Raw genomic sequence first — 21,244 nt, forward strand, 5'->3', positions numbered from 1 at the left:
TCCCCGCTGCCTCTGGGAACTGTGTGTTTCCCAGCAGGCAGCGGGGCACTTGCGCAAAGGGGCGGGCAGTTGCGGAAAGGGACGTAATCTACGCCCCTTTCCGCAGACAGCTATCCCGGAAGTGGGTGCAGTTACCTGGATTATCCAGGTAACTGCACCCCCCTCCCCCCTGAAAGGTGCCAATTGTGGCGCCGGAGGGGGGGGGGATTCCGATGAGCGGAGGTCCATTTTAGGGTGGACCTCCGCTTTAAGAGGGGGAAGTGGTATTTTTTTTTTTTCTCTCCTTTTTTTTTCTCTTTTTTTACTTTTTAAATAGAATATTTTGATCATATGTATATAGAGTTTTGAATATTATGTAAATGTTATATATGGTATGGGCATATGTCTTTTGTCCTTAGTTGACTCTTAAGCTGAATTCTAATAAAATAAAAAATGTAATTATAAAAATAAAAAAAACTCTGGATAGCAGTAAGAAGCCCAGCAGGTATTAACCCTTTTATCCAAAACTAAACCAGCTTTGTCTTGGTAAACACTTGACAGACTAACAATGCCATATCCAGATTTTATAGAAGCATGTTTTTTTAATTGGTAGGTTTTCATTTTTTGGTTTGTATTTAATTTAAAGAAAGATTTACTAGTTCTAAATCTAGTTACTTGGATTTCGTTTATAGTCCTCGATTTATATTTCAAACATATTTTCATATAGCACCAAAGAAGGCACAGAGATGATGTTTCTTTGCTGTATCCTTGTGTCACCGCAGCCATTTTTGCAAAAGCTGAGTGAGACGACTGACCAGGACAAGAAGCAGATGCTGGAGAAGATCCACAATGCAGTGACAGCTGCCATCCGTCCTCTGGAAGAATCGATCAGTAAATCGGCCTGTACTGAGGATATTCAGAGTTCTGCACAGGTGAGTCTGGTCCTATGACGTGTCTGCACAGTGCTTCATACAGGTTACTGCTCTCACCATGCACAGAGGATTTTGCACTTTCTTCCTGGTCATCTTACTTCCATCTCCATATCTTCTGCTTTCAGATACATTACATGTAAATTAAATGTATATAATACTGACAGACAAAAAAAAAAAACTGCTTGTGATTTTTTTTTTTTTTGCTAGCGTAGAAATATAAAAAGCCTGACGCAGGGATCTGACTTATCTTGAACACTTACAGGCTTAGTTCTCGCCGCTGCATTGCGAATTTAGCGCTAATTGTATCCGAAGAATTCCAGGTATGGCATGTTTCTACGTGGTTCCATTGCTCCAGCTTGGACCAATGTAACTAGGCATTATCCATACCTGACTGATCCCTCTAGAAGCTGGAAATTATTGTAGTAGACACTGCTATTACAGTGATCTCCCATCCTGAACGCCTGCCTGGCTTCATTGTGAACGTGGAGGTTGTTCACCCAGGATGGGCACTATTTGGAGAATGCTTTGCATTATCTCAATAAATGCCAAGCATTCTCTGATTGGATGAGGCGGGGAGGTGACATCATGCTCTCTTCCTCATCCAGTCAGAAAAATGTCTGTTAGTGTTAAATATTAAAGTTATGATTTTATCATATGTTCAAAAAAAAAAACAAGTGACTGAAAGTGACTTGATGTACGCTACACGAGACCAATTTTGAAAAAAACTCAATGTTTTTTACTTTCTGCTATAAATCAATTCCAAAGTAAAAAAAATAACATTTTATTTCTTCATAATTTTAGGCCAATATGTATTCTGCTACGTATTTTTTGTAAAAAAAAAAAAAAAAAAAAAAATACGTGAATGTTACACAAAAGTTATAGTGTCTACAAACTATACTGACATTTTTTTTTTATTTTTTTTTATTTTTTTAATACTAGTAATGATGGCATTCAGCAACTTATAGCAGGACTGTGATCTTGTGGCGGACAGTCTGACATTAACTGTTACTTTTTACACTTTGTGGGAACCAGTGACACTAATACAGTGTTAAAAATATGCACTGTCACTCTATTAATGACCCTGACTGGGAAGGGTTTACACATCTAGGGCGATCAAAGGGTTAAGACCCCTTTCACACTGAGGCATTTTCCAGGCGTTTTAGTGCTAAAAATGGCATCTGTAAAGCTCCTGGCAGCGGGTGAGTGGATGCCCGCTAACAGGCGCTGTCATGATGGATCTGAAATGACAGGTGCTCTTTAAATGTAAGGACTTATTCTTGCTGGTAGAATATTTGCAAACAAATTTAAGATTTCTTATTTAGAATAATAAGCTGTCAGGTTAGTAAAATGGCGACATCAGAACGGATTCAGTCATACAGTTTGAAGTGTACATAGATTTGCAAAACAATGGGATACAGGAATATTCCTGATATTTGTTTTATCCCATGGTTACTGTGAAATTGTTTAAATGCATCAATGCAGTGCATGTTATCTCAGCTTGCATGCTACATAAGTAAGCTCCATTTCATGCTGAATAAGTTAAATTATTAATGTATATTAAATAGAAAACTATCTTTAGATAGATTTTTTACTCCAAAAACATTTTATTAAAATACTTTTGATAAAAATCAAGAAAATCAGATTTAAATAAAAAACAAAACGAAACAAAAAAAATCAGATTTGTATCCACCCTGAACAGAATGGAGCCTGATGCTGACCATCTCTTTATTGTGCGTCTGCTTAGAAAGAAAGAGAAAATCTGTGTCCTCTACAATGATAAACCTGTTTCAGAACTTTGCAAATCTTATTTGCTTGCCCAGGAAAGCAGGCACGGAGGTTGCAAATACAAAGACTGTGCTAAATAAAAGGCGACCAGATTTGCTTACAATTGCCACTAATTTGCTTCATAATTGGGGGGGCCCCCCTTCTCCCCCCCCCCCCCCCCCCCAACCTCGCTGTCGGTAGTAAATATAACCGGATGTGAGCTGGATGACTGATAGGTGTGGAGTGCCCTGTTAAAAAAAATAGACATTGACTGTTTTGGTAGTCCATTAATTAACCCTTATTAGTCTCCAAGGAGTGATCTGTGTATATATAGTTTCCTGTAGGACTCTTGTAATAAGCACCATTTCCTTTGCTATGTATTGTAGATTTTACTGAAGGAATCGGCAGATTTGCTCTCTGATTGGCTGGATGCCCAAAAAGGAGCAGAAGTGACGGACAACTCCATTTTCTCTGAGCTGCCCAAATTCTGGGAAGGAGAATACCACCAAGACATGGAGGCGCTGAATGTGAGTAAAGTTCATTTTGTCAGGATATTTCCTGACATATCACTGTGCTATATTGGAAATGCTGGTACAGTAAAAACCTTGGTTTAAGAGCGTTTTGCAAGACAAGCATGCATCTGTGAGATTGACACCTTTGTGGCCCCGTCACCTAGTATGGATTTAAAGGGGAACCCCTACGCCAAAAAAAAAAACGGCGTGGGGGGGTCCTCCCAAAGTCCATAGCAGACCCTTTTATCCGAGCACGCAGCCCGGCCGGTCAGGAAAGGGGGTGGGGATGAGCATGGGTGGGTGCTTTGGGAAAGTGGGGACCCTGCGGCCCCCCCCCCCACCCCAAAGCACCTTGCTCCCATGTTGATGAGGACAAGGGCTTCTTCCCGACAACCCTGGCCATTGGTTGTCGGGGTCTGCGGGTGGGGGGCTTATGGGAATCTGAGAGCCCCCTTTAATAAGGGGGCCACCAGATACCAGCCCCCCACCCTATGTGAATTAGTATGGGGTACGATGTACCCCTAACCATTCACCTGGTGAAAAAAGTGTAAATAAAAAAAACACAACACAAGTTTTTAAAATAATCTATTAGACAGCTCCGGAGGAGCCCGGCTTTCGCCGCCGTCAGGAGGTCTGCACAGTGGAGGTCAGTATGATATGTTTGTTAAAGTGACACTAAAGATTCGTTTTTTTTGTTTGTTTTGTTTTTAAGGATTGGTTCACATTTATGCAAATCTAATGCAAATTCAATTTGCATAACATGTAAATCGGACAGGCTTACAATAGAGCCAGTTCACACATGTCCGGGGTGGCCATGGTACATTTTTAAAAAGGGTCCTACGTGATTTCAGGTCTGGTTTAGGTGCGAATTTAAGTAAAAATTTGCACCTGAACCGGTTAACAAAACCGCAGCCAGACTAGAGTTGCCACTTCATCCCTTTAAACCCCAACACATTAATTATACAGGTTCTGGGGCTAATTTCATACACATAAAGCACCAAGTGAGTTTAATTACCACCTTAATCAGCCACAGGGTCTGTGTAATTAATATGTGTTCGGTTTTAAAGGGATGAGATGGCAACTCTACACCAGACGTGTGTGAGAATGTGAGGCTCAGAGGTCAATTCATTATAATGTATGGGAATTGCAGATCTATAACTGGTCAAAAGGACCATTGGGTTACCATTGATATTCAAACGCAGCCTGGTCAATGTCTTTCACTACTTCTCTGGAAAGGGCTATTGAGAAATATTATTCTGGCGGATGGTGGGCTGCATGTCTGGGAATACTCAGAGCGCTTCAAGCAAATCTGGGCTTTAACTGTACCGGGCAAAGCAGTGGGTTTGCTTTAATCCCTCCTCCCCAGTAGCATGTCTGTACCTTTCCTTCGCTCCCTGTTCAACACCGGTAACTAAAGGAAATTCTCAGTTCTTCTGGGTGCCGAGCGTGGGACTCCCTCCTTGTTACATCACTCGCTGATTTGTAGCTTACACAGGACTGTCCTTTTTTACTTCCAGTGGCTGATTTGAAGGAATGAGGGAAGATACGTATGCTCTAAACGTATTGTTTTACCCTTCATGGCCAATGCACAGGTTCACTTTAGGGACATGATGCTCACTAACTTGTGTAAAACAAAAAGATTGATGTACTTAACTATTTTCATCCCTCTCCTGTCCGGGAAAATAATCCCCTGTGTCAGCCATCTGGGAAAACTGGGAGCGATGATATCAGCCACAGGCTTCCATATCCCAGTCAGTACTCCCTCCTCTCCCCTGCAGCTGCCACTGGAGGGGGGGGGCATTTTTCACTAATTTGGGGGTTTTACATTCAAGTGAAAACTGAACATAAAGCTGTTGCTTTTAAAGCTATTTAAAATATTATACGATTTTCCCTTTTTTTTTTTTTTTTGTCAGGTTCAACCGGCAGATGTTCTCACACGGGTTAGTGAATATGTTCCAGAAATTGTAGAATTTGTGCAGAGGATTGTGGAGAATCGATATGGGTAAGCTTTCCCTTTACTCTCATCCCTATTTCTGTCTGCTTACTATTCGTGCCATAGTGTGACTTTCTATATTTATTTTTTCTCTCACTGTTTCTGTCCTTCCTTTTTCATCTCTCGCTCGCTCCCCCCTGCTCGCCCTCCTCGCTCTTTCGCTCTCGCCCCCCTCGCTCTTTCGCTCTCGCCCCCCTCGCTCTCGCCCCCCTCGCTCTTTCGCTCTCGCCCCCCTCGCTCCCCTCGCCCTCTCGCCCCCCTCGCCCTCTCGCCCCCCTCGCCCTTTCGCTCTCGCCCCCCTCGCCCTTTCGCTCTCGCCCCCCTCGCCCTTTCGCTCTCGCCCCCCTCGCTCTTTCGCTCTCGCCCCCCTCGCTCTTTCGCTCTCGCCCCCCTCGCTCTTTCGCTCTCGCCCCCCTCGCTCTTTCGCTCTCGCCCCCCTCGCTCTTTCGCTCTCGCCCCCCTCGCTCCCCTCGCCCTCGCCCCCCTCGCTCCCCTCGCCCCCCTCGCTCCCCTCGCCCTCGCCCCCCTCGCTCCCCTCGCCCTCTCGCTCTCCTCGCCCTCTCGCCCTTTCACTCTCCTCGCCCTCTCGCTCTTTCACTCTCGCTCCCCTCGCCCTCTCCCCTCGCCCTCTCGCTCCCCTCGCCCTCTCCCCTCGCCCTCTCGCTCCCCTCGCCCTCTCCCCTCGCCCTCTCCCCTCGCCCTCTCGCTCCCCTCGCCCTCTCCCCTCGCCCTCTCGCTCTCCTCGCCCTCTCCCCTCGCCCTCTCCCCTCGCCCTCTCGCTCTCTCGCTCTTTCACTCTCGCTCCCCTCTCCCCTCGCCCTCTCCCCTCGCCCTCTCCCCTCGCCCTCTCCCCTCGCCCTCTCCCCTCGCCCTCTCCCCTCGCCCTCTCCCCTCGCCCTCTCCCCTCGCCCTCTCCCCTCGCCCTCTCCCCTCGCCCTCTCCCCTCGCCCTCTCCCCTCGCTCTTTCACTCTCGCTCCCCTCGCCCTCTCCCCTCGCCCTCTCCCCTCGCCCTCTCGCTCTTTCACTCTCGCTCCCCTCGCCCTCTCCCCTCGCCCTCTCCCCTCGCCCTCTCGCTCTTTCACTCTCGCTCCCCTCGCCCTCTCCCCTCGCCCTCTCGCTCTTTCACTCTCGCTCCCCTCGCCCTCTCCCCTCGCCCTCTCGCTCTTTCACTCTCGCTCCCCTCGCCCTCTCCCCTCGCCCTCTCGCTCTTTCACTCTCGCTCCCCTCGCCCTCTCCCCTCTCCCCTCGCCCTCTCGCTCCCCTCGCCCTCTCGCTCCCCTCGCCCTCTCGCTCTTTCACTCTCGGTTAGTGAATATGTGCCAGAAATTGTAGAATTTGTGCAGAGGATTGTGGAGAATCGATATGGGTAAGCTTTCCCTCTACTCCCATCCCTATTTCTGTCTGCTTACTATTCGTGCCATAGTGTGACTTTCTATATTTATTTTTTCTCTCACTGTTTCTGTCCTTCCTTTTTCATCTCTCGCTCGCTCCCCCTGCTCGCCCCCCTCGCTCTTTCGCTCTCGCCCCCCTCGCTCTTTCGCTCTCGCCCCCCTCGCTCTTTCGCTCTCGCCCCCCTCGCTCTTTCGCTCTCGCCCCCCTCGCTCTTTCGCTCTCGCCCCCCTCGCTCTTTCGCTCTCGCCCCCCTCGCTCTTTCGCTCTCGCCCCCCTCGCTCTTTCGCTCTCGCCCCCCTCGCTCTTTCGCTCTCGCCCCCCTCGCTCCCCTCGCCCCCCTCGCTCCCCTCGCTCCCCTCGCTCCCCTTGCCCTCTCGCCCCCCTCGCCCTCTCGCCCCCCTCGCTCTTTCGCTCTCGCCCCCCTCGCTCTTTCGCTCTCGCCCCCCTCGCTCTTTCGCTCTCGCCCCCCTCGCTCTTTCGCTCTCGCCCCCCTCGCTCTTTCGCTCTCGCCCCCCTCGCTCTTTCGCTCTCGCCCCCTCGCTCTTTCCTTCTCGCTCCCCTCGCCCTCTCGCCCCCCTCGCCCTCTCGCCCCCCTCGCTCCCCTCGCCCCTCTCGCTCTCCTCGCCCTCTCGCTCTTTCACTCTCGCTCCCTCGCCCTCTCCCCTCGCCCTCTCGCTCTTTCACTCTCGCTCCCCTCGCCCTCTCCCCTCGCCCTCTCGCTCCCCTCGCCCTCTCCCCTCGCCCTCTCGCTCCCCTCGCCCTCTCCCCTCGCCCTCTCGCTCTTTCACTCTCGCTCTTTCACTCTCGCTCTTTCACTCTCGCTCCCCTCGCCCTCTCGCTCTTTCACTCTCGCTCCCCTCGCCCTCTCCCCTCGCCCTCTCGCTCTTTCACTCTCGCTCCCCTCGCCCTCTCCCCTCGCCCTCTCGCTCTTTCACTCTCGCTCCCCTCGCCCTCTCCCCTCGCCCTCTCGCTCTTTCACTCTCGCTCCCCTCGCCCTCTCCCCTCGCCCTCTCGCTCTTTCACTCTCGCTCCCCTCGCCCTCTCCCCTCGCCCTCTCGCTCTTTCACTCTCGCTCCCCTCGCCCTCTCCCCTCGCCCTCTCGCTCTTTCACTCTCGCTCCCCTCGCCCTCTCCCCTCTCCCCTCGCCCTCTCGCTCTTTCACTCTCGCTCCCCTCGCCCTCTCCCCTCTCCCCTCGCCCTCTCGCTCTTTCACTCTCGCTCCCCTCGCCCTCTCCCCTCTCCCCTCGCCCTCTCGCTCTTTCACTCTCGCTCCCCTCGCCCTCTCCCCTCTCCCCTCGCCCTCTCGCTCTTTCACTCTCGCTCCCCTCGCCCTCTCCCCTCTCCCCTCGCCCTCTCGCTCTTTCACTCTCGCTCCCCTCGCCCTCTCCCCTCTCCCCTCGCCCTCTCGCTCTTTCACTCTCGCTCCCCTCGCCCTCTCCCCTCTCCCCTCGCCCTCTCGCTCTTTCACTCTCGCTCCCCTCGCCCTCTCCCCTCGCCCTCTCGCTCTTTCACTCTCGCTCCCCTCGCCCTCTCCCCTCGCCCTCTCGCTCTCTCGCTCTTTCACTCTCGCTCCCCTCGCCCTCTCCCCTCGCCCTCTCGCTCTTTCACTCTCGCTCCCCTCGCCCTCTCCCCTCTCCCCTCGCCCTCTCGCTCTTTCACTCTCGCTCCCCTCGCCCTCTCGCTCTTTCACTCTCGCTCCCCTCGCTCTTTCACTCTCGCTCCCCTCGCTCTTTCACTCTCGCTCCCCTCGCTCTTTCACTCTCGCTCCCCTCGCTCTTTCACTCTCGCTCCCCTCGCTCTTTCACTCTCGCTCCCCTCATCTCGCCCTCTTGCTCTTTCACTCGCGCTCCCCTCGCTCCCCTCCCCTCGCCCTCTTGCTCTTTCACTCGCGCTCCCCTCGCTCCCCTCCCCTCGCCCTCTTGCTCTTTCACTCGCGCTCCCCTCGCTCCCCTCCCCTCGCCCTCTTGCTCTTTCACTCGCGCTCCCCTCGCTCCCCTCCCTCGCCCCTCTCGCCCTTTCACTCTCGCTCCCCTCGCCCTCTCGCCCTTTCACTCTCGCTCCCCTCGCCCTCTCGCCCTTTCACTCTCGCTCCCCTCGCCCTTTCACTCTCGCTCCCCTCGCCCTCTCGCTCTTTCACTCTCGCTCCCCTCGCCCTCTCGCTCTTTCACTCTCGCTCCCCTCGCCCTCTCCCCTCTCCCCTCGCCCTCTCGCTCTTTCACTCTCGCTCCCTCGCCCTCTCCCCTCTCCCCTCGCCCTCTCGCTCTTTCACTCTCGCTCCCCTCGCCCTCTCCCCTCTCCCCTCGCCCTCTCGCTCTTTCACTCTCGCTCCCCTCGCCCTCTCCCCTCTCCCCTCGCCCTCTCGCTCTTTCACTCTCGCTCCCCTCGCCCTCTCCCCCTCTCCCCTCGCCCTCTCGCTCTTTCACTCTCGCTCCCCTCGCCCTCTCCCCTCTCCCCTCGCCCTCTCCCCTCGCCCTCTCGCTCTCTCGCTCTTTCACTCTCGCTCCCCTCGCCCTCTCCCCTCTCCCCTCGCCCTCTCGCTCTTTCACTCTCGCTCCCCTCGCCCTCTCCCCTCTCCCCTCGCCCTCTCGCTCTTTCACTCTCGCTCCCCTCGCCCTCTCGCTCTTTCACTCTCGCTCCCCTCGCTCTTTCACTCTCGCTCCCCTCGCTCTTTCACTCTCGCTCCCCTCGCTCTTTCACTCTCGCTCCCCTCGCTCTTTCACTCTCGCTCCCCTCGCTCTTTCACTCTCGCTCCCCTCGCTCTTTCACTCTCGCTCCCCTCGCTCTTTCACTCTCGCTCCCCTCCCCTCGCCCTCTTGCTCTTTCACTCGCGCTCCCCTCGCTCCCCTCCCCTCGCCCTCTTGCTCTTTCACTCGCGCTCCCCTCGCTCCCCTCCCCTCGCCCTCTCGCCCTTTCACTCTCGCTCCCCTCGCCCTCTCGCCCTTTCACTCTCGCTCCCCTCGCCCTCTCGCTCTTTCACTCTCGCTCCCCTCGCCCTCTCGCTCTTTCACTCTCGCTCCCCTCGCCCTCTCGCCCTCTCGCTCTTTCACTCTCGCTCCCCTCGCCCTCTCGCTCTTTCACTCTCGCTCCCCTCGCCCTCTCGCTCTTTCACTCTCGCTCCCCTCGCCCTCTCGCTCTTTCACTCTCGCTCCCCTCGCCCCTCTCGCTCTTTCACTCTCGCTCCCCTCGCCCTCTCGCTCTTTCACTCTCGCTCCCCTCGCCCTCTCGCTCTTTCACTCTCGCTCCCCTCGCCCTCTCGCTCTTTCACTCTCGCTCCCCCTCGCCCTCTCGCTCTTTCACTCTCGCTCCCCTCGCCCTTTCACTCTCGCTCCCCTCGCCCTCTCGCTCTTTCACTCTCGCTCCCCTCGCCCTCTCGCTCTTTCACTCTCGCTCCCCTCGCCCTCTCGCTCTTTCACTCTCGCTCCCCTCGCCCTCTCGCTCTTTCACTCTCGCTCCCCTCGCCCTCTCGCTCTTTCACTCTCGCTCCCCTCGCCCTCTCGCTCTTTCACTCTCTCGCTCCCCTCGCCCTCTCGCTCTTTCACTCTCGCTCCCCTCGCCCTCTCGCTCCCCTCGCCCTCTCGCTCTTTCACTCTCGCTCCCCTCGCCCTCTCGCTCTTTCACTCTCGCTCCCCTCGCCCTCTCGCTCTTTCACTCTCGCTCCCCTCGCCCTCTCGCTCTTTCACTCTCGCTCCCCTCGCCCTCTCGCTCTTTCACTCTCGCTCCCCTCGCCCTCTCGCTCCCTCGCCCTCTCGCTCCCCTCGCCCTCTCGCTCCCTCGCCCTCTCGCTCCCCTCGCCCTCTCGCTCTTTCACTCTCGCTCCCCTCGCCCTCTCGCTCTTTCACTCTCGCTCTTTCACTCTCGCTCTTTCACTCTCGCTCTTTCACTCTCGCTCTTTCACTCTCGCTCTTTCACTCTCGCTCTTTCACTCTTTCTCCCTTGTTTTAATAGACCTTGTTCTCTTGCAGCTACGTGTCCAATGGCTCTGTCTACTTCAGCACAGCCAAGTTTCATGCCAGTGATAAACATTACTATGCCAAGTTGGTGCCGGAGGCCGTTGGTGATGAAAAAGCTCTTCAGGAGGGAGAAGGTAATAGAATTATTTTGCTCCAAATGAATGAAGTCTGTGGACTGTATCTGATCTCTGTGGTGTAATGACCAAGTGCGTTCTTCCTCATATATAAAGGCGACCTCAGCATTTCCGCTGATCGGTTAAGTGAGAAGCAGTCACCCAATGACTTTGCTCTTTGGAAGGCCTCAAAACCCGGGGAGCCATCCTGGGATTCTCCATGGGGAAAGGTAACATTTTAAAGAAAAAAATCTGTTTACTTCTACTATAAGATTAGCAGTATCAATACAGGAGACACATTCTCGCACACATTTTTATAAAGTTGGGGGGGGGGGGGCCTTTCAGGACAAATCTGATCATTGGAGGAGAGCAGGCCAATTTCTCAGCAAAGCTAGAGAACTGACCATGCTGTGTTCTGCTTCTGCTTCTGCGTGTGCTTAGTTTTTAATAGAAAAGCAGAGGAACGACAAGAACACCAGGTAAATAATGCAAACTGAACAGGATACGTTCTCATACATACATGGTACAGCAGACACATATCAGGAATATGAAATGCTGGGTTTACATATTCTTTTAAGTAAAGTAGAAATGAGGGCAAAAACATTTTCTTTATCATTCTGCATAGAGTAAGAGAGGGAAAGCAGAGGGATTGGCAGGAACACCAGGAAGTTCACATAAAGGAAGCAATACAAAGAGAACAGGATACTTTTTCATCAGTACATGGTACAACAGGCACACATCAGGAATATGAAATGTTGGGTTTACATATCCTTTAAACCCAAAAACACATTTTTTATATATTGTCGCTTACTTTTTTCTTTTTCTGGTGACTACGTTAGTTTCCTTTTTCTGGCTTTTTTTTTTTTCTCCCTCTGGTGAGCTTGTCAGTAATAAAGTTCCTGTCCCGTGACAGCGCTCATTCACTTTACTGAAGAGCGTGGTGGTTGTCATGCTAGGCGGCTCATGATTTGGACTTCCTCTCCCTTACACGGCAGGCAGGGAAATTTGTAGTTTACCTATTAGACCCCCTTTCACACTGGGGCACTTTTCAGGCGTTTTTGCGCTAAAAATTGCGCCTGTCAAGTGTCTGAAAAGCGCCTCTCAAAAATGTCCTGCAAGCGCAACGCCCCAGTGCGAAACACTAGAGCTTTCACACTGGGGTGGTGCGTTTGCAGGACATTTAGAAAAAGTCCTGCAAGTAGCATCTTTGGGGCGGTGCGGCAGCGGTGTATACACCGCCCCTGCTCATTAAAAATGAATGGGCGCCGCTTTTAAAGCGATTTGAAAGCAGCGCTAAGTGGGTGCTTTTAACCCCTTCTGGGGGGTTAAAAGCACCACGCTATCGGCGCCAAAGCGCTGCTGTAACAGTAGTAAAGAGCCGCTAAAACTAGTGGCGCTCTATGCCTCGTACACACGACCAGACTTTTTGACGGACTAGGTCCGCCGGTCATCCCGATTAGACTTTTGGCGTAGGTCCAACGGACTTCATGAACAAACAGACTGGGCCACACACAAACGGACTAAGTCAGTTCGAAAGTCCGTTCGTTTTGAACGTGATGATGTAAACGGGACTAAACAAGTAAGTCCAATAAACAATAACCAATAGCTGCCCTTGCGTCGTATTTGGTCCGTCGGACTAGCACACAGACTAACAGTTTTTTTCCCGCTTTTTAGTCCGTCGGACAGATTTGAAACATGTTTTATTTCTAGGTCTGTCTGACTTTTGGGGGAAAAAAGTCCGCTGGAGCCCACACACGATCGAATTGTCCGACGGATTCTGCCGGACCAAGTCTGCTGGAAAGTCCGATCGTGTGTACGTGGCATTACCGCTACCGCCCCAGTGTGAAAGGGCTCTTATGGCTTGGAACGAAGATAACATTCTTTGTGCTTTCCACTCAGTTCACAGAAAGTGACAAGAAAGTTGCATTTCTGGCAAGATTAATATGCAGTTTCTATACTTGCTGAAAATTGTATCAGCCTGAAAAAAGAAAACCAATGCGGTTGCCACCTCTAAGGACTGATAACCTGCAATATATCACACATTTGCTCTTGGGTTTAGATAGCATTGCTGTCTTTTTTTTTTTTTTTTTTGGATTGTCATTTTGTTTGAGCAATAATGTCAGATTGCAAGGCCCCCATGGAGGCTGACCTGTCTCCTGCCTGAGCTCAGGGCTCATACCCTTTCTAGGCTTTGAAGGATGCAAAATTGTCCTATAGCAAAAGGTGCTGCCAGAATTACATGGAAGTACGAAAACTAAAGTTATTTTGCTATCTTTTTGTCTTTTGTCAGCACAGGAATCAGACAGGAGATAGGCCGGTCTAATAGAATAGAAGTAAATGATCAAAATTAAAATAATCTGTGAGGCATAGGGCAGTACTGTTACAATAATATGTATAGGAGGCAGAGCTCAGAGGCCAGTAGTAGCAGTAATGGTTTGGAGAGGATACTCCTTTTATTCACCCTCCATAGAGCCATCATTAAAGTGGTACTAAACCCGCCTATCCTTTTCTACCAAGGAGGCTGCCATAAGTCTTTGTTTGATCTGAAACTGCCATGGTGCTGCACATGTGAACTGTTATGACTCCAGCCGATTGATGGTTTGGCAGTTTGGTTGCAAGCACAAGGAAATGTGACAGTTAGCATTCCCAGCATGCCATGAATGCAACTGTTTCTTTGAAACTGTTACATTGATGGGTTTAGTTCTGCTTTAGGCCCCTTTCACATGGGGAAGGCTCAGATTATATCGGCAGTGGATCTGTCCGCTGATACCCTGCTGATCTGAGGAGAGCGGGCGAATGTCCAGTTTGTGTCCAGTTAATGCAGAGTGGGCACAGGCTGAGCCCTATGGACTGGTGGCTGTAAATGGATTCTGCTGTCCGAATACACCAGACTGCCCTCTGATCCGATCTACCTAGATGGAGGAATGGATCCTCTTCCATTTTTTTTTTTTTGATCGGATTGGAAGTAGTTGGGTGTAAAGGGACACAAGTCCGCACTTCATAGGGGTGAATGGAGGGTCCGATCAGGTCTGCCTGTCAGTCATTGATGTGGGCAGCCTATTGCATTAGGGTATGCACCCCATAGCACACACACCACACGCACACATATATATCGTATTTTCCGGCGTATAAGACTACCTTTTACAGTAAAAAAAAAATAAATAAAATGGGCTAAAAGCGGGGGTCGTCTTTTACGCCAGGTATAAAGCTGGGGTTATCATGCCAGCCGCCCGCTGGATGTTAAGCCCTCCGGAGTGTGTGGTAATACTGTATACATACAGTATACACCACTGAGCCAATCCTGGCGATCGATGTATTCTATTAATGAATACAGCGCCTGCTCGGATTGGAGTAACAACCTCTGCCAATCCCAGCAGGCTACATACAGTAGCCTGCTCTGATTGGCTGTGAGAGTCAGAGGCGCGGGCTGATGATGTAACAGCCTCTGCCAATCCGAGCGGGCATTGTATTCAATAATAGAATGCATAGCTCGCTGTAATTGTATCAGAGCGGTATACTGTGAGACAGCATGTTACCCGGCACCAACTTCGTTTCTGAACATACGGTATTACCGCACAAGGGGGTCGTCTTATACAGTCAGTACAGCACAAAATCAAAGTTTTAAATCGAAAAGTAGGGGGTCATCTTTCTTATATGCTGGGTCACCTTATACGTCGGTAAAGACGATAGATATATATATATATTTTTTTTTAAGGGCTTGTAGGCCCACTTTTATTAAAGAGAGAAAATTTCCGATAACAGAAGAGTTGCCCACACTGGGGTTTCAGCTTTCCACAGCAACAATGTAAGTAAAACGAAAAATACCAAGCCACCTGGCTCTTTATAGCAGCACTGCTGCTCAGACTTCTGCTTCAGCCCTCTCGGCTCTATAACAGAGTTCCTGTACACCCAGTACCTCAGCACTCTTCTCCAGATTCCTTTTTGCAGCCCACAGGCTTGGACCCTCTGTCTGCTCTGACAGACAGACCTGTGCAGACATGCACACTTCTCACTTGCTTCCCTGGACTCCTCGGGAGGGTGGAGCCCAGAACCATGGTCAGGTGTCTACAAATAGCCCAGCACACACCCGACCAGTCAGTATGCTGGTGGATCTCAAAACCTGGACCCAGGACTGGGGATTTCATCCCACCCGGATCGCTATGAAATCCCCGGGCCCAAGATCGCAAAATGGATTTTAGTAAACAATGAGGAAACTGAAAAGCCAGTTTCCTCCCAAGGAAGAAAATAAACTGGAGCTCCTCAACCTGCCTGGTTGAGAATCCTCTGTCCAAACACTGGTGGGGTTCCTCAGTACCACATAAAAAAAAAAAAAAAAAAATATATATATATATATATATATATATATAATGTGTATATATTATATCATTAAAATGTACATAAATACACACGTGTTTCCACACTTGTCTTATAAGCATAACCACCCAGTGAGAGATCTTTCCCATCTCCCCTCTGGCAAACAGAGCCAGGGCTGTCTTAATAGCATCATGGGCCCCTGGACAAAGTAATGCCCTGGGGCCCCTACCAAGGCAATGGTGACCTGTGGCGCTTCCCAGCAAAAAGTGGGAGTGGTGGGGGAGGGGGGTTAAATTTTACTGCCACTGAACTCCAATGGGGGGTTGGGGAGGATGTGTCAGGGGCAGTGAAAGTTAACCCCATCCCTCACTCCTGCATTAGTAGAAATAGCAATGAATGTTAACCCTTTCCTCAATCACAGCCCTCTCCCCCATTGTGATCACTTGCGGTACATAATCACGGGTCGCCACGCCCCTCTCTCCTGGCCGGGACTTTGCTTGTACTGGGGTGGCGATAACTCCACCCACGATGAAGCCTTCCTTCTGTGCTGGTACACATAAAGGGTTCCAGCTGCCAGGCACCCACTACCACTCTGAATGTTGGACGCTACACCACTCTGTTCTGTGCCGAAGCAGCGTTCCAGTGCCCGGGAACCCTGCTGCCACTCTGCATGTCTGGCACCATACAGTATTACAGCTGTCCCCAGTGCTTCATTCCTGGGACATGGGTCGGGACAGAGTGATAAAGCTAATGTGCCCAGGCAAAACCAACACACCCCATATGCACGCCTATGCTGTCAGTTTTTCAGGCAAACCAGATCAGACCCTCCATTAAAAAATATAGGTGAGACGTCTGTGCTCACTGATAACAAAATGATGAAAGCAAAGCACAACTCGTAAGTCGTTAGATGCATCATTTTATGTCTGATTGCTTCCTGGCTGCTGGTTTACTTTTATTCGATCACTACATATGAGTGAGCGCAAACGTCTCATTTCTATCACCCATTGCTTTTCTAACCATACATAGGTGAGGTTCAGATAACTATAGAGGCCTATTGGTGACTATTGCTGCTCTGTACATCTCCCCTGTGAATGTTGGGTAGCCTTTGTAGTGTGCGAAATGCCGCCTCAGCCTATTTTTGCATCAGCGTTTTCTTTTTTTAACATTGTTGAATAGCGGATTACTTTGAAAAAGACCTGTGCCTATTGTGTGCAACCTTGTTCAAAAATGAAACACATGTAACCCTTTCATATCCAGACGTCAGGATGTTTGTGTTTTTGCCTTTTCCTTTTTTTCTGACTAGCATTTTTAAATTCAATTTTTAAAGTAGACCACTCTTATTACTCTTCATCTGCCTCTTTAATATAGAAATTGCTTGAAATTGAATATGTGTAATAATGTTAACATGTGTATCCAATAAAGAGGCGCAATCCAAAACATCAAACAAGGAAGCACATACAAATTCCAGCATGCACTCCAATAAACCAATGAGCTCAAAAAGGTGCAAATATAAAATAATGCGAATAGAGAAACACAAAAACTAAAATGATGGTGTAAATGTGTAGTCCTAAAAGTGTTGAACCCAGTATGGACAATCAGAACGAACTTCTCAGAAAGACAACTGATTTTTTTATTTTTTTTCTGTTCATCAAACAAAGTAAATACTGCGCCTCTTACCAGATGTGGTAGATCTCAAATGATAGAGATCGGAGAGTTACACACGGGAAGGATCACTTGGCCAAGGGCGTTGTGTCCACCAACTTTTCCAATAGCAGGATCCCTCCTCCTGTAGCGGCTTTTTCTCTGCTGGAACACTCCTCTCAGAGCCTTCTAGTACCATAGATTCCTCCACGGGATGTGTTTATAAAATGAAAAGAGGCTTCATGTTGCAGTGCTCAAATTTTAAAAGTATTTATTCTTAAAAAATCGTAGGCACTGACATCCAAATAAAACGGTATTCAGTGTATTCAAAACCAGCCGTGGCTCATGCCAGCCAGCTGGTGCGCAGTGACGTCAAGATCTGTAGCTCCGCCCGATGCGTTTCCCCATACAAGGCTTCGACTGGGAAAGGCGGCTGCCGCCTTTCCCAATTGAAGTCTTGTATGGGGAAACGTTCTCTATAATTTGAGATCCACCACATCTGGTAAGCGGTGCTGTTTTTACTTTGTTTGATGAACAGAAATATCAGTTGTCTTTCTGATAAGTTTGTTCTGATTGTCCATATGGGTTCAACACTTTTTGGACTACACATTTACACCATCATTTTTTTATTTTTGTGTTTTTTTTATTTTTTATATTTGCATTTTTTTTTTTTTTATTTGCATTTTTTTTATATTTGCACTTCTTTGAGCTCATTGGTTTATTGGAGCGCATGCTGACATTTGTATGTGCTTCCTTGTTTGATGTTTTGGATTGTGCCTCTTTATTGTATTTGATGTATTTGAGATAGATAGTGAGATATATATATATATATCTAATGTGTGTGTATATATGTGTGTGTGTGTGTGTGTGTGTGTGTGTGTATGTGTATATATATATATATATATATATATATATATATATATATATATATATATATATATATATATATATATATATATATATCCGGTTACCGACCAGCGCACGCAGTTGTAAGTCGTCAGAATGGCATGGGCAGGCATATTGCCGTACAGGTATGTCCAATCTCTAATGCTGCCCTGCCAGCCGGCGGCGTGCTTGTCGGGACCCCCGTGAGTCCGGTTGTGGGTCCCGCGGACTCCATCACCATGGGCATACCCGCGTCTCACGGGGCGGCTGAACGGAGAGATGCCGTTGTAAACAGCATCTTCCCGTTCTGCCTAGCAACTGGTGACGCTGATCTCTGCTCCATGTGATTGGAGCAGAGATCAGTGTTCACTAAATGAAAGCCCAGCCCCCAACAGTTAGTAACACACCCCTAGGAACACTTAACCCCTTCACTGCCACCCCCTGGTTAACCCCTTCACTGCCAGTGTCATTTACACAGGAATCCCTGCATTTATATAGCGGTGATTGCTGTATAAATGACAATGGTCCCAAAAATGTCCGATGTGTCCGCCACAATGTTGCAGTCACAAAGATCGCTGATCACCGCCATTACTAGTAAAAATGCCATAAAGCTATCCCCTGTTTTGTAAACGCTATATCTTTTGCGCAAACCAATCAATCACTTATTGCAATTTTTTTGTTTTGTTTTTTAACAAAAATATGTAGAAGAATACGTATCGGCCTAAACTGAGGGAAACATTTTTTTTATATATATATTTTTGGGGGATATTTATTATAACAAAAAGTAAAAAAGAATGGGTTGTTTGTTTTTGTTTTTTCAAAATTGTCGCTCTATTTTTGTTTATATCGCAAAAAATAAAAACCGCAGGGGTGATCAAATACCACCAAAAGAAAGCTCTATTTGTGGGAAAAACAAGGACGTCAATTTTGTTTGGGAGCCACGTCGCGCGACCGCAGAATTGTCAGTTAAAATGACGCAGTGCCGAATCGCAAAAAGTGGTCTGGCCTTTGACCAGCAAAATGGTCCGGGGCTGAAGTGGATATACAAAGTTTTGTTTGTTTATTGAGTTTAACACTGATATCCTGCTATACATAATACCGTTAACATATTTATTTAAAAAATTGTATACATTACGTAATTTCTGAATGTCTTGTGAGTTAAATCCGCACCTGTTCTCCACTTGTTTGGTAAGGGTCGCCCCGGGTGGCACATTGAGTGTTCAGCAATGGCGGGCTCCATCTTGGGAAAGTCCATGGACATTCATGGAGGAGGGTTCGATCTACGCTTCCCCCATCATGACAATGAGCTGGCTCAGTCAGAGGTATGGAAAGATCAGGACAATATTACCAAGCTTTGATTGTTCTACACCTTCTCTGTTTGTCTAAATCTGCCTTTTATGTGTCACAGGCGTATTTCGACAATGACCATTGGGTGCGCTACTTCCTCCATACGGGTCACCTGACCATCGCTGGCTGCAAAATGTCCAAATCTCTGAAGAACTTCATCACTATTAAAGATGCACTACAGAAAAATACAGGTACAGATACAGCAGTTCTGACAGTTGTAGTCCAAGTTTTAGTTAGAGGGGCAGCGTTTATAAATGCTACATTATTCTTGAAAAATTGTATATGCAAATGGAGCTGGAGAAATGCGAGAGACTCTTAAGTAATATATCTAATAAATATTGTGTATATATATATTGTATTATAAAGTCCATAAATTCTAAGTGCCATATGAAGATGTCCCAATAACAATACAGTGGAACCTTGGATTACGAGCATAATCTGTTCCATGAAAATGCTTGTAATCCAAAGCACTCGCATATCAAAGCGAGTTTCCCCATAGAAGTCAATGGAAACCTAGATAATTTGTTCCACATTGACTTCTATTGTATGCAGTACCGCATGTGGCCAGAGGTGAGGGGGAGTGGGGCGCGCTGGAGAGACTCGAAAATGCTCGGAGACCATTCGGAGCTGCTAGGTTGCACTCGGAAAGCCTCAGAGAGGCTCGGAAACACGCGGGAATGGAGTATTTCCGAGTGCATCCGAGCAGCTCCGAATGGCTCCAAGTGTCACCGGCGCCCCCGCACCTCTGGCCAAATGCGGTACTGCACACCGCAGAGGCTTGAATCCTGCTCGTTTTGCGAGACAACACTCGCAAACAATTTTAAAATAATAGCTCGTATTGCGAAATGCTTGTTAACCACGTTACTCGCAATCCAAGGTATTACTGTAGAGGCAGCAACCCAAACACGACTCCAAGGGGTGTACAGGTAACCGCCAGACAGGAACTCGAATGTGGGAGACACCAAGGCTGGAACTTGGGCGTTGACGGCCAGACTGGATGGAAAAATAACTTGTGTCTGGAAGGTTATGGAAAGAAAAAATGCCTCCATATGGTGTAGGTCAGAAAAGTGTTTTTTTTTTTTGTTGTTTTTGTTTTTATTATAAAAACCAACATACATCGGTAAAAATAAAAACTGTGATCACAGAGTAAAAAGGAAGGGCAATGTGGGAAGCAGAAAGCCAAGTCCGATGCGTTTCGTCAACTGGGGCATGCGGTACTTTTTTGACCTACACCATATGGGGGCATTTTTTATTTCCATATCCTTCCGGACGAGAGTTCTTTTGCCGTCCAGTCTGGCCTTCAACATCTTGGTGTCCCCCACATCTGAGTTCCGGTCTGGCAGTTACCTGCACACCCCTCTTGGAGTCATGTTTGGAGATCCTAGGTCCCTTGGAGTTATGTCAATTTTCCGATATCGGCACCCTTGCCTTACTGACTCGTCGCTGACATTCAAGTCCACCTGTTTCAGTAAGAGTAGATATACTTCCCCTTTTGGTTGAAGATGTACCATCCCTGATGCTCTACATGCTGGACAGTGCCAGTGTACTCCATCCCTGACTAGCCACTAGCCGGTGGTGGACTTACACCGGTCCTTTCCAGGACCTTTACATTTATTGGACTTTTTCACATTTCCATTCGTTTTTAAATTTTTTTTGTATGATTGATTTCTCACCACCCATTTATTATGTGCATACAGCCATATATGGTGGTAGGAAGCAGACTCTTAATCTAAACGATGCTACATTTCAAATATTAGGGAAGAATGCATTTGTTTGCTAGAGTTGGGCCTTAAAGCAGAAGTAAGCCCATCCATAAAATAGTTTATTACGGCACGTGCCGGAAATATAACACTCCCATTGGTGGTGCTCTCAACCAAACTTTCAAACCATCCAATGGCTGGTGTCATAACTGATCACACGTGCAGCATCATGGCAATTGTAGATTAAACAGAGACCAAGATGGCAGCTTCCTTGGCTGAAAACGATAGGAGGGTTTACTTGCACTTTAAATATTATAGATGTCCTGGGGGCTATGTGAAATTTAAGCCCCTAAAATCTGATATCAACCGTGCTGACAGGAACTGGAATATGTGTGAAGAACACAACTCATTCCTACTGAGAATAATGATGCAAACCATTTCTGTCCACAGCCCGACAGCTGCGTCTGGCGTTCCTCATGCACTCCTGGAAGGACACACTGGATTATTCACCGAACACTATGGAGTCTGCCGTCCAGTATGAAAAATTCTTGAATGTAAGTGAAATTTCCCACTGGGGTCAGTGCAGAGGTTTTTCTTGGTGGTGGGTACTTTGCATAAAACTGATGTTATTTCCATATCAGATTTAAGGATGAGCTCCGGCATGTTCGCATGCTCCACGTGCAGAGCCTGCCAGGAAGTCGGCGCAGCGCTGCACTAATCA

The 21,244-nt window shown here is 48.8% G+C and overlaps 1 protein-coding gene across 2 annotated transcripts in view; it reads left to right on the plus strand.

The window, feature by feature from the left end:
- Nucleotides 1–21,244, plus strand: part of CARS1 (cysteinyl-tRNA synthetase 1) — a gene marked incomplete at its 5' end in the record, with an annotated part of 73,867 nt that overhangs the window by 15,310 nt on the left and 37,313 nt on the right. For both annotated transcript variants that reach the window (XM_077453501.1, XM_077453502.1), the window contains 8 exon segments: nucleotides 762–911; nucleotides 3,062–3,202; nucleotides 5,101–5,189; nucleotides 10,536–10,657; nucleotides 10,754–10,866; nucleotides 18,670–18,798; nucleotides 18,885–19,014; nucleotides 20,974–21,077. In XM_077453501.1, coding sequence (XP_077309627.1) covers nucleotides 762–911; nucleotides 3,062–3,202; nucleotides 5,101–5,189; nucleotides 10,536–10,657; nucleotides 10,754–10,866; nucleotides 18,670–18,798; nucleotides 18,885–19,014; nucleotides 20,974–21,077 — 978 coding nt within the window.

This window comes from Lithobates pipiens, unplaced genomic scaffold (genome assembly GCF_037356315.1).
Source record: "Lithobates pipiens isolate NorthernLeopardFrog02 unplaced genomic scaffold, aLitPip1_a1.2 Scaffold_24, whole genome shotgun sequence".
In the NCBI taxonomy this organism is placed as follows: domain Eukaryota; kingdom Metazoa; phylum Chordata; class Amphibia; order Anura; family Ranidae; genus Lithobates; species Lithobates pipiens.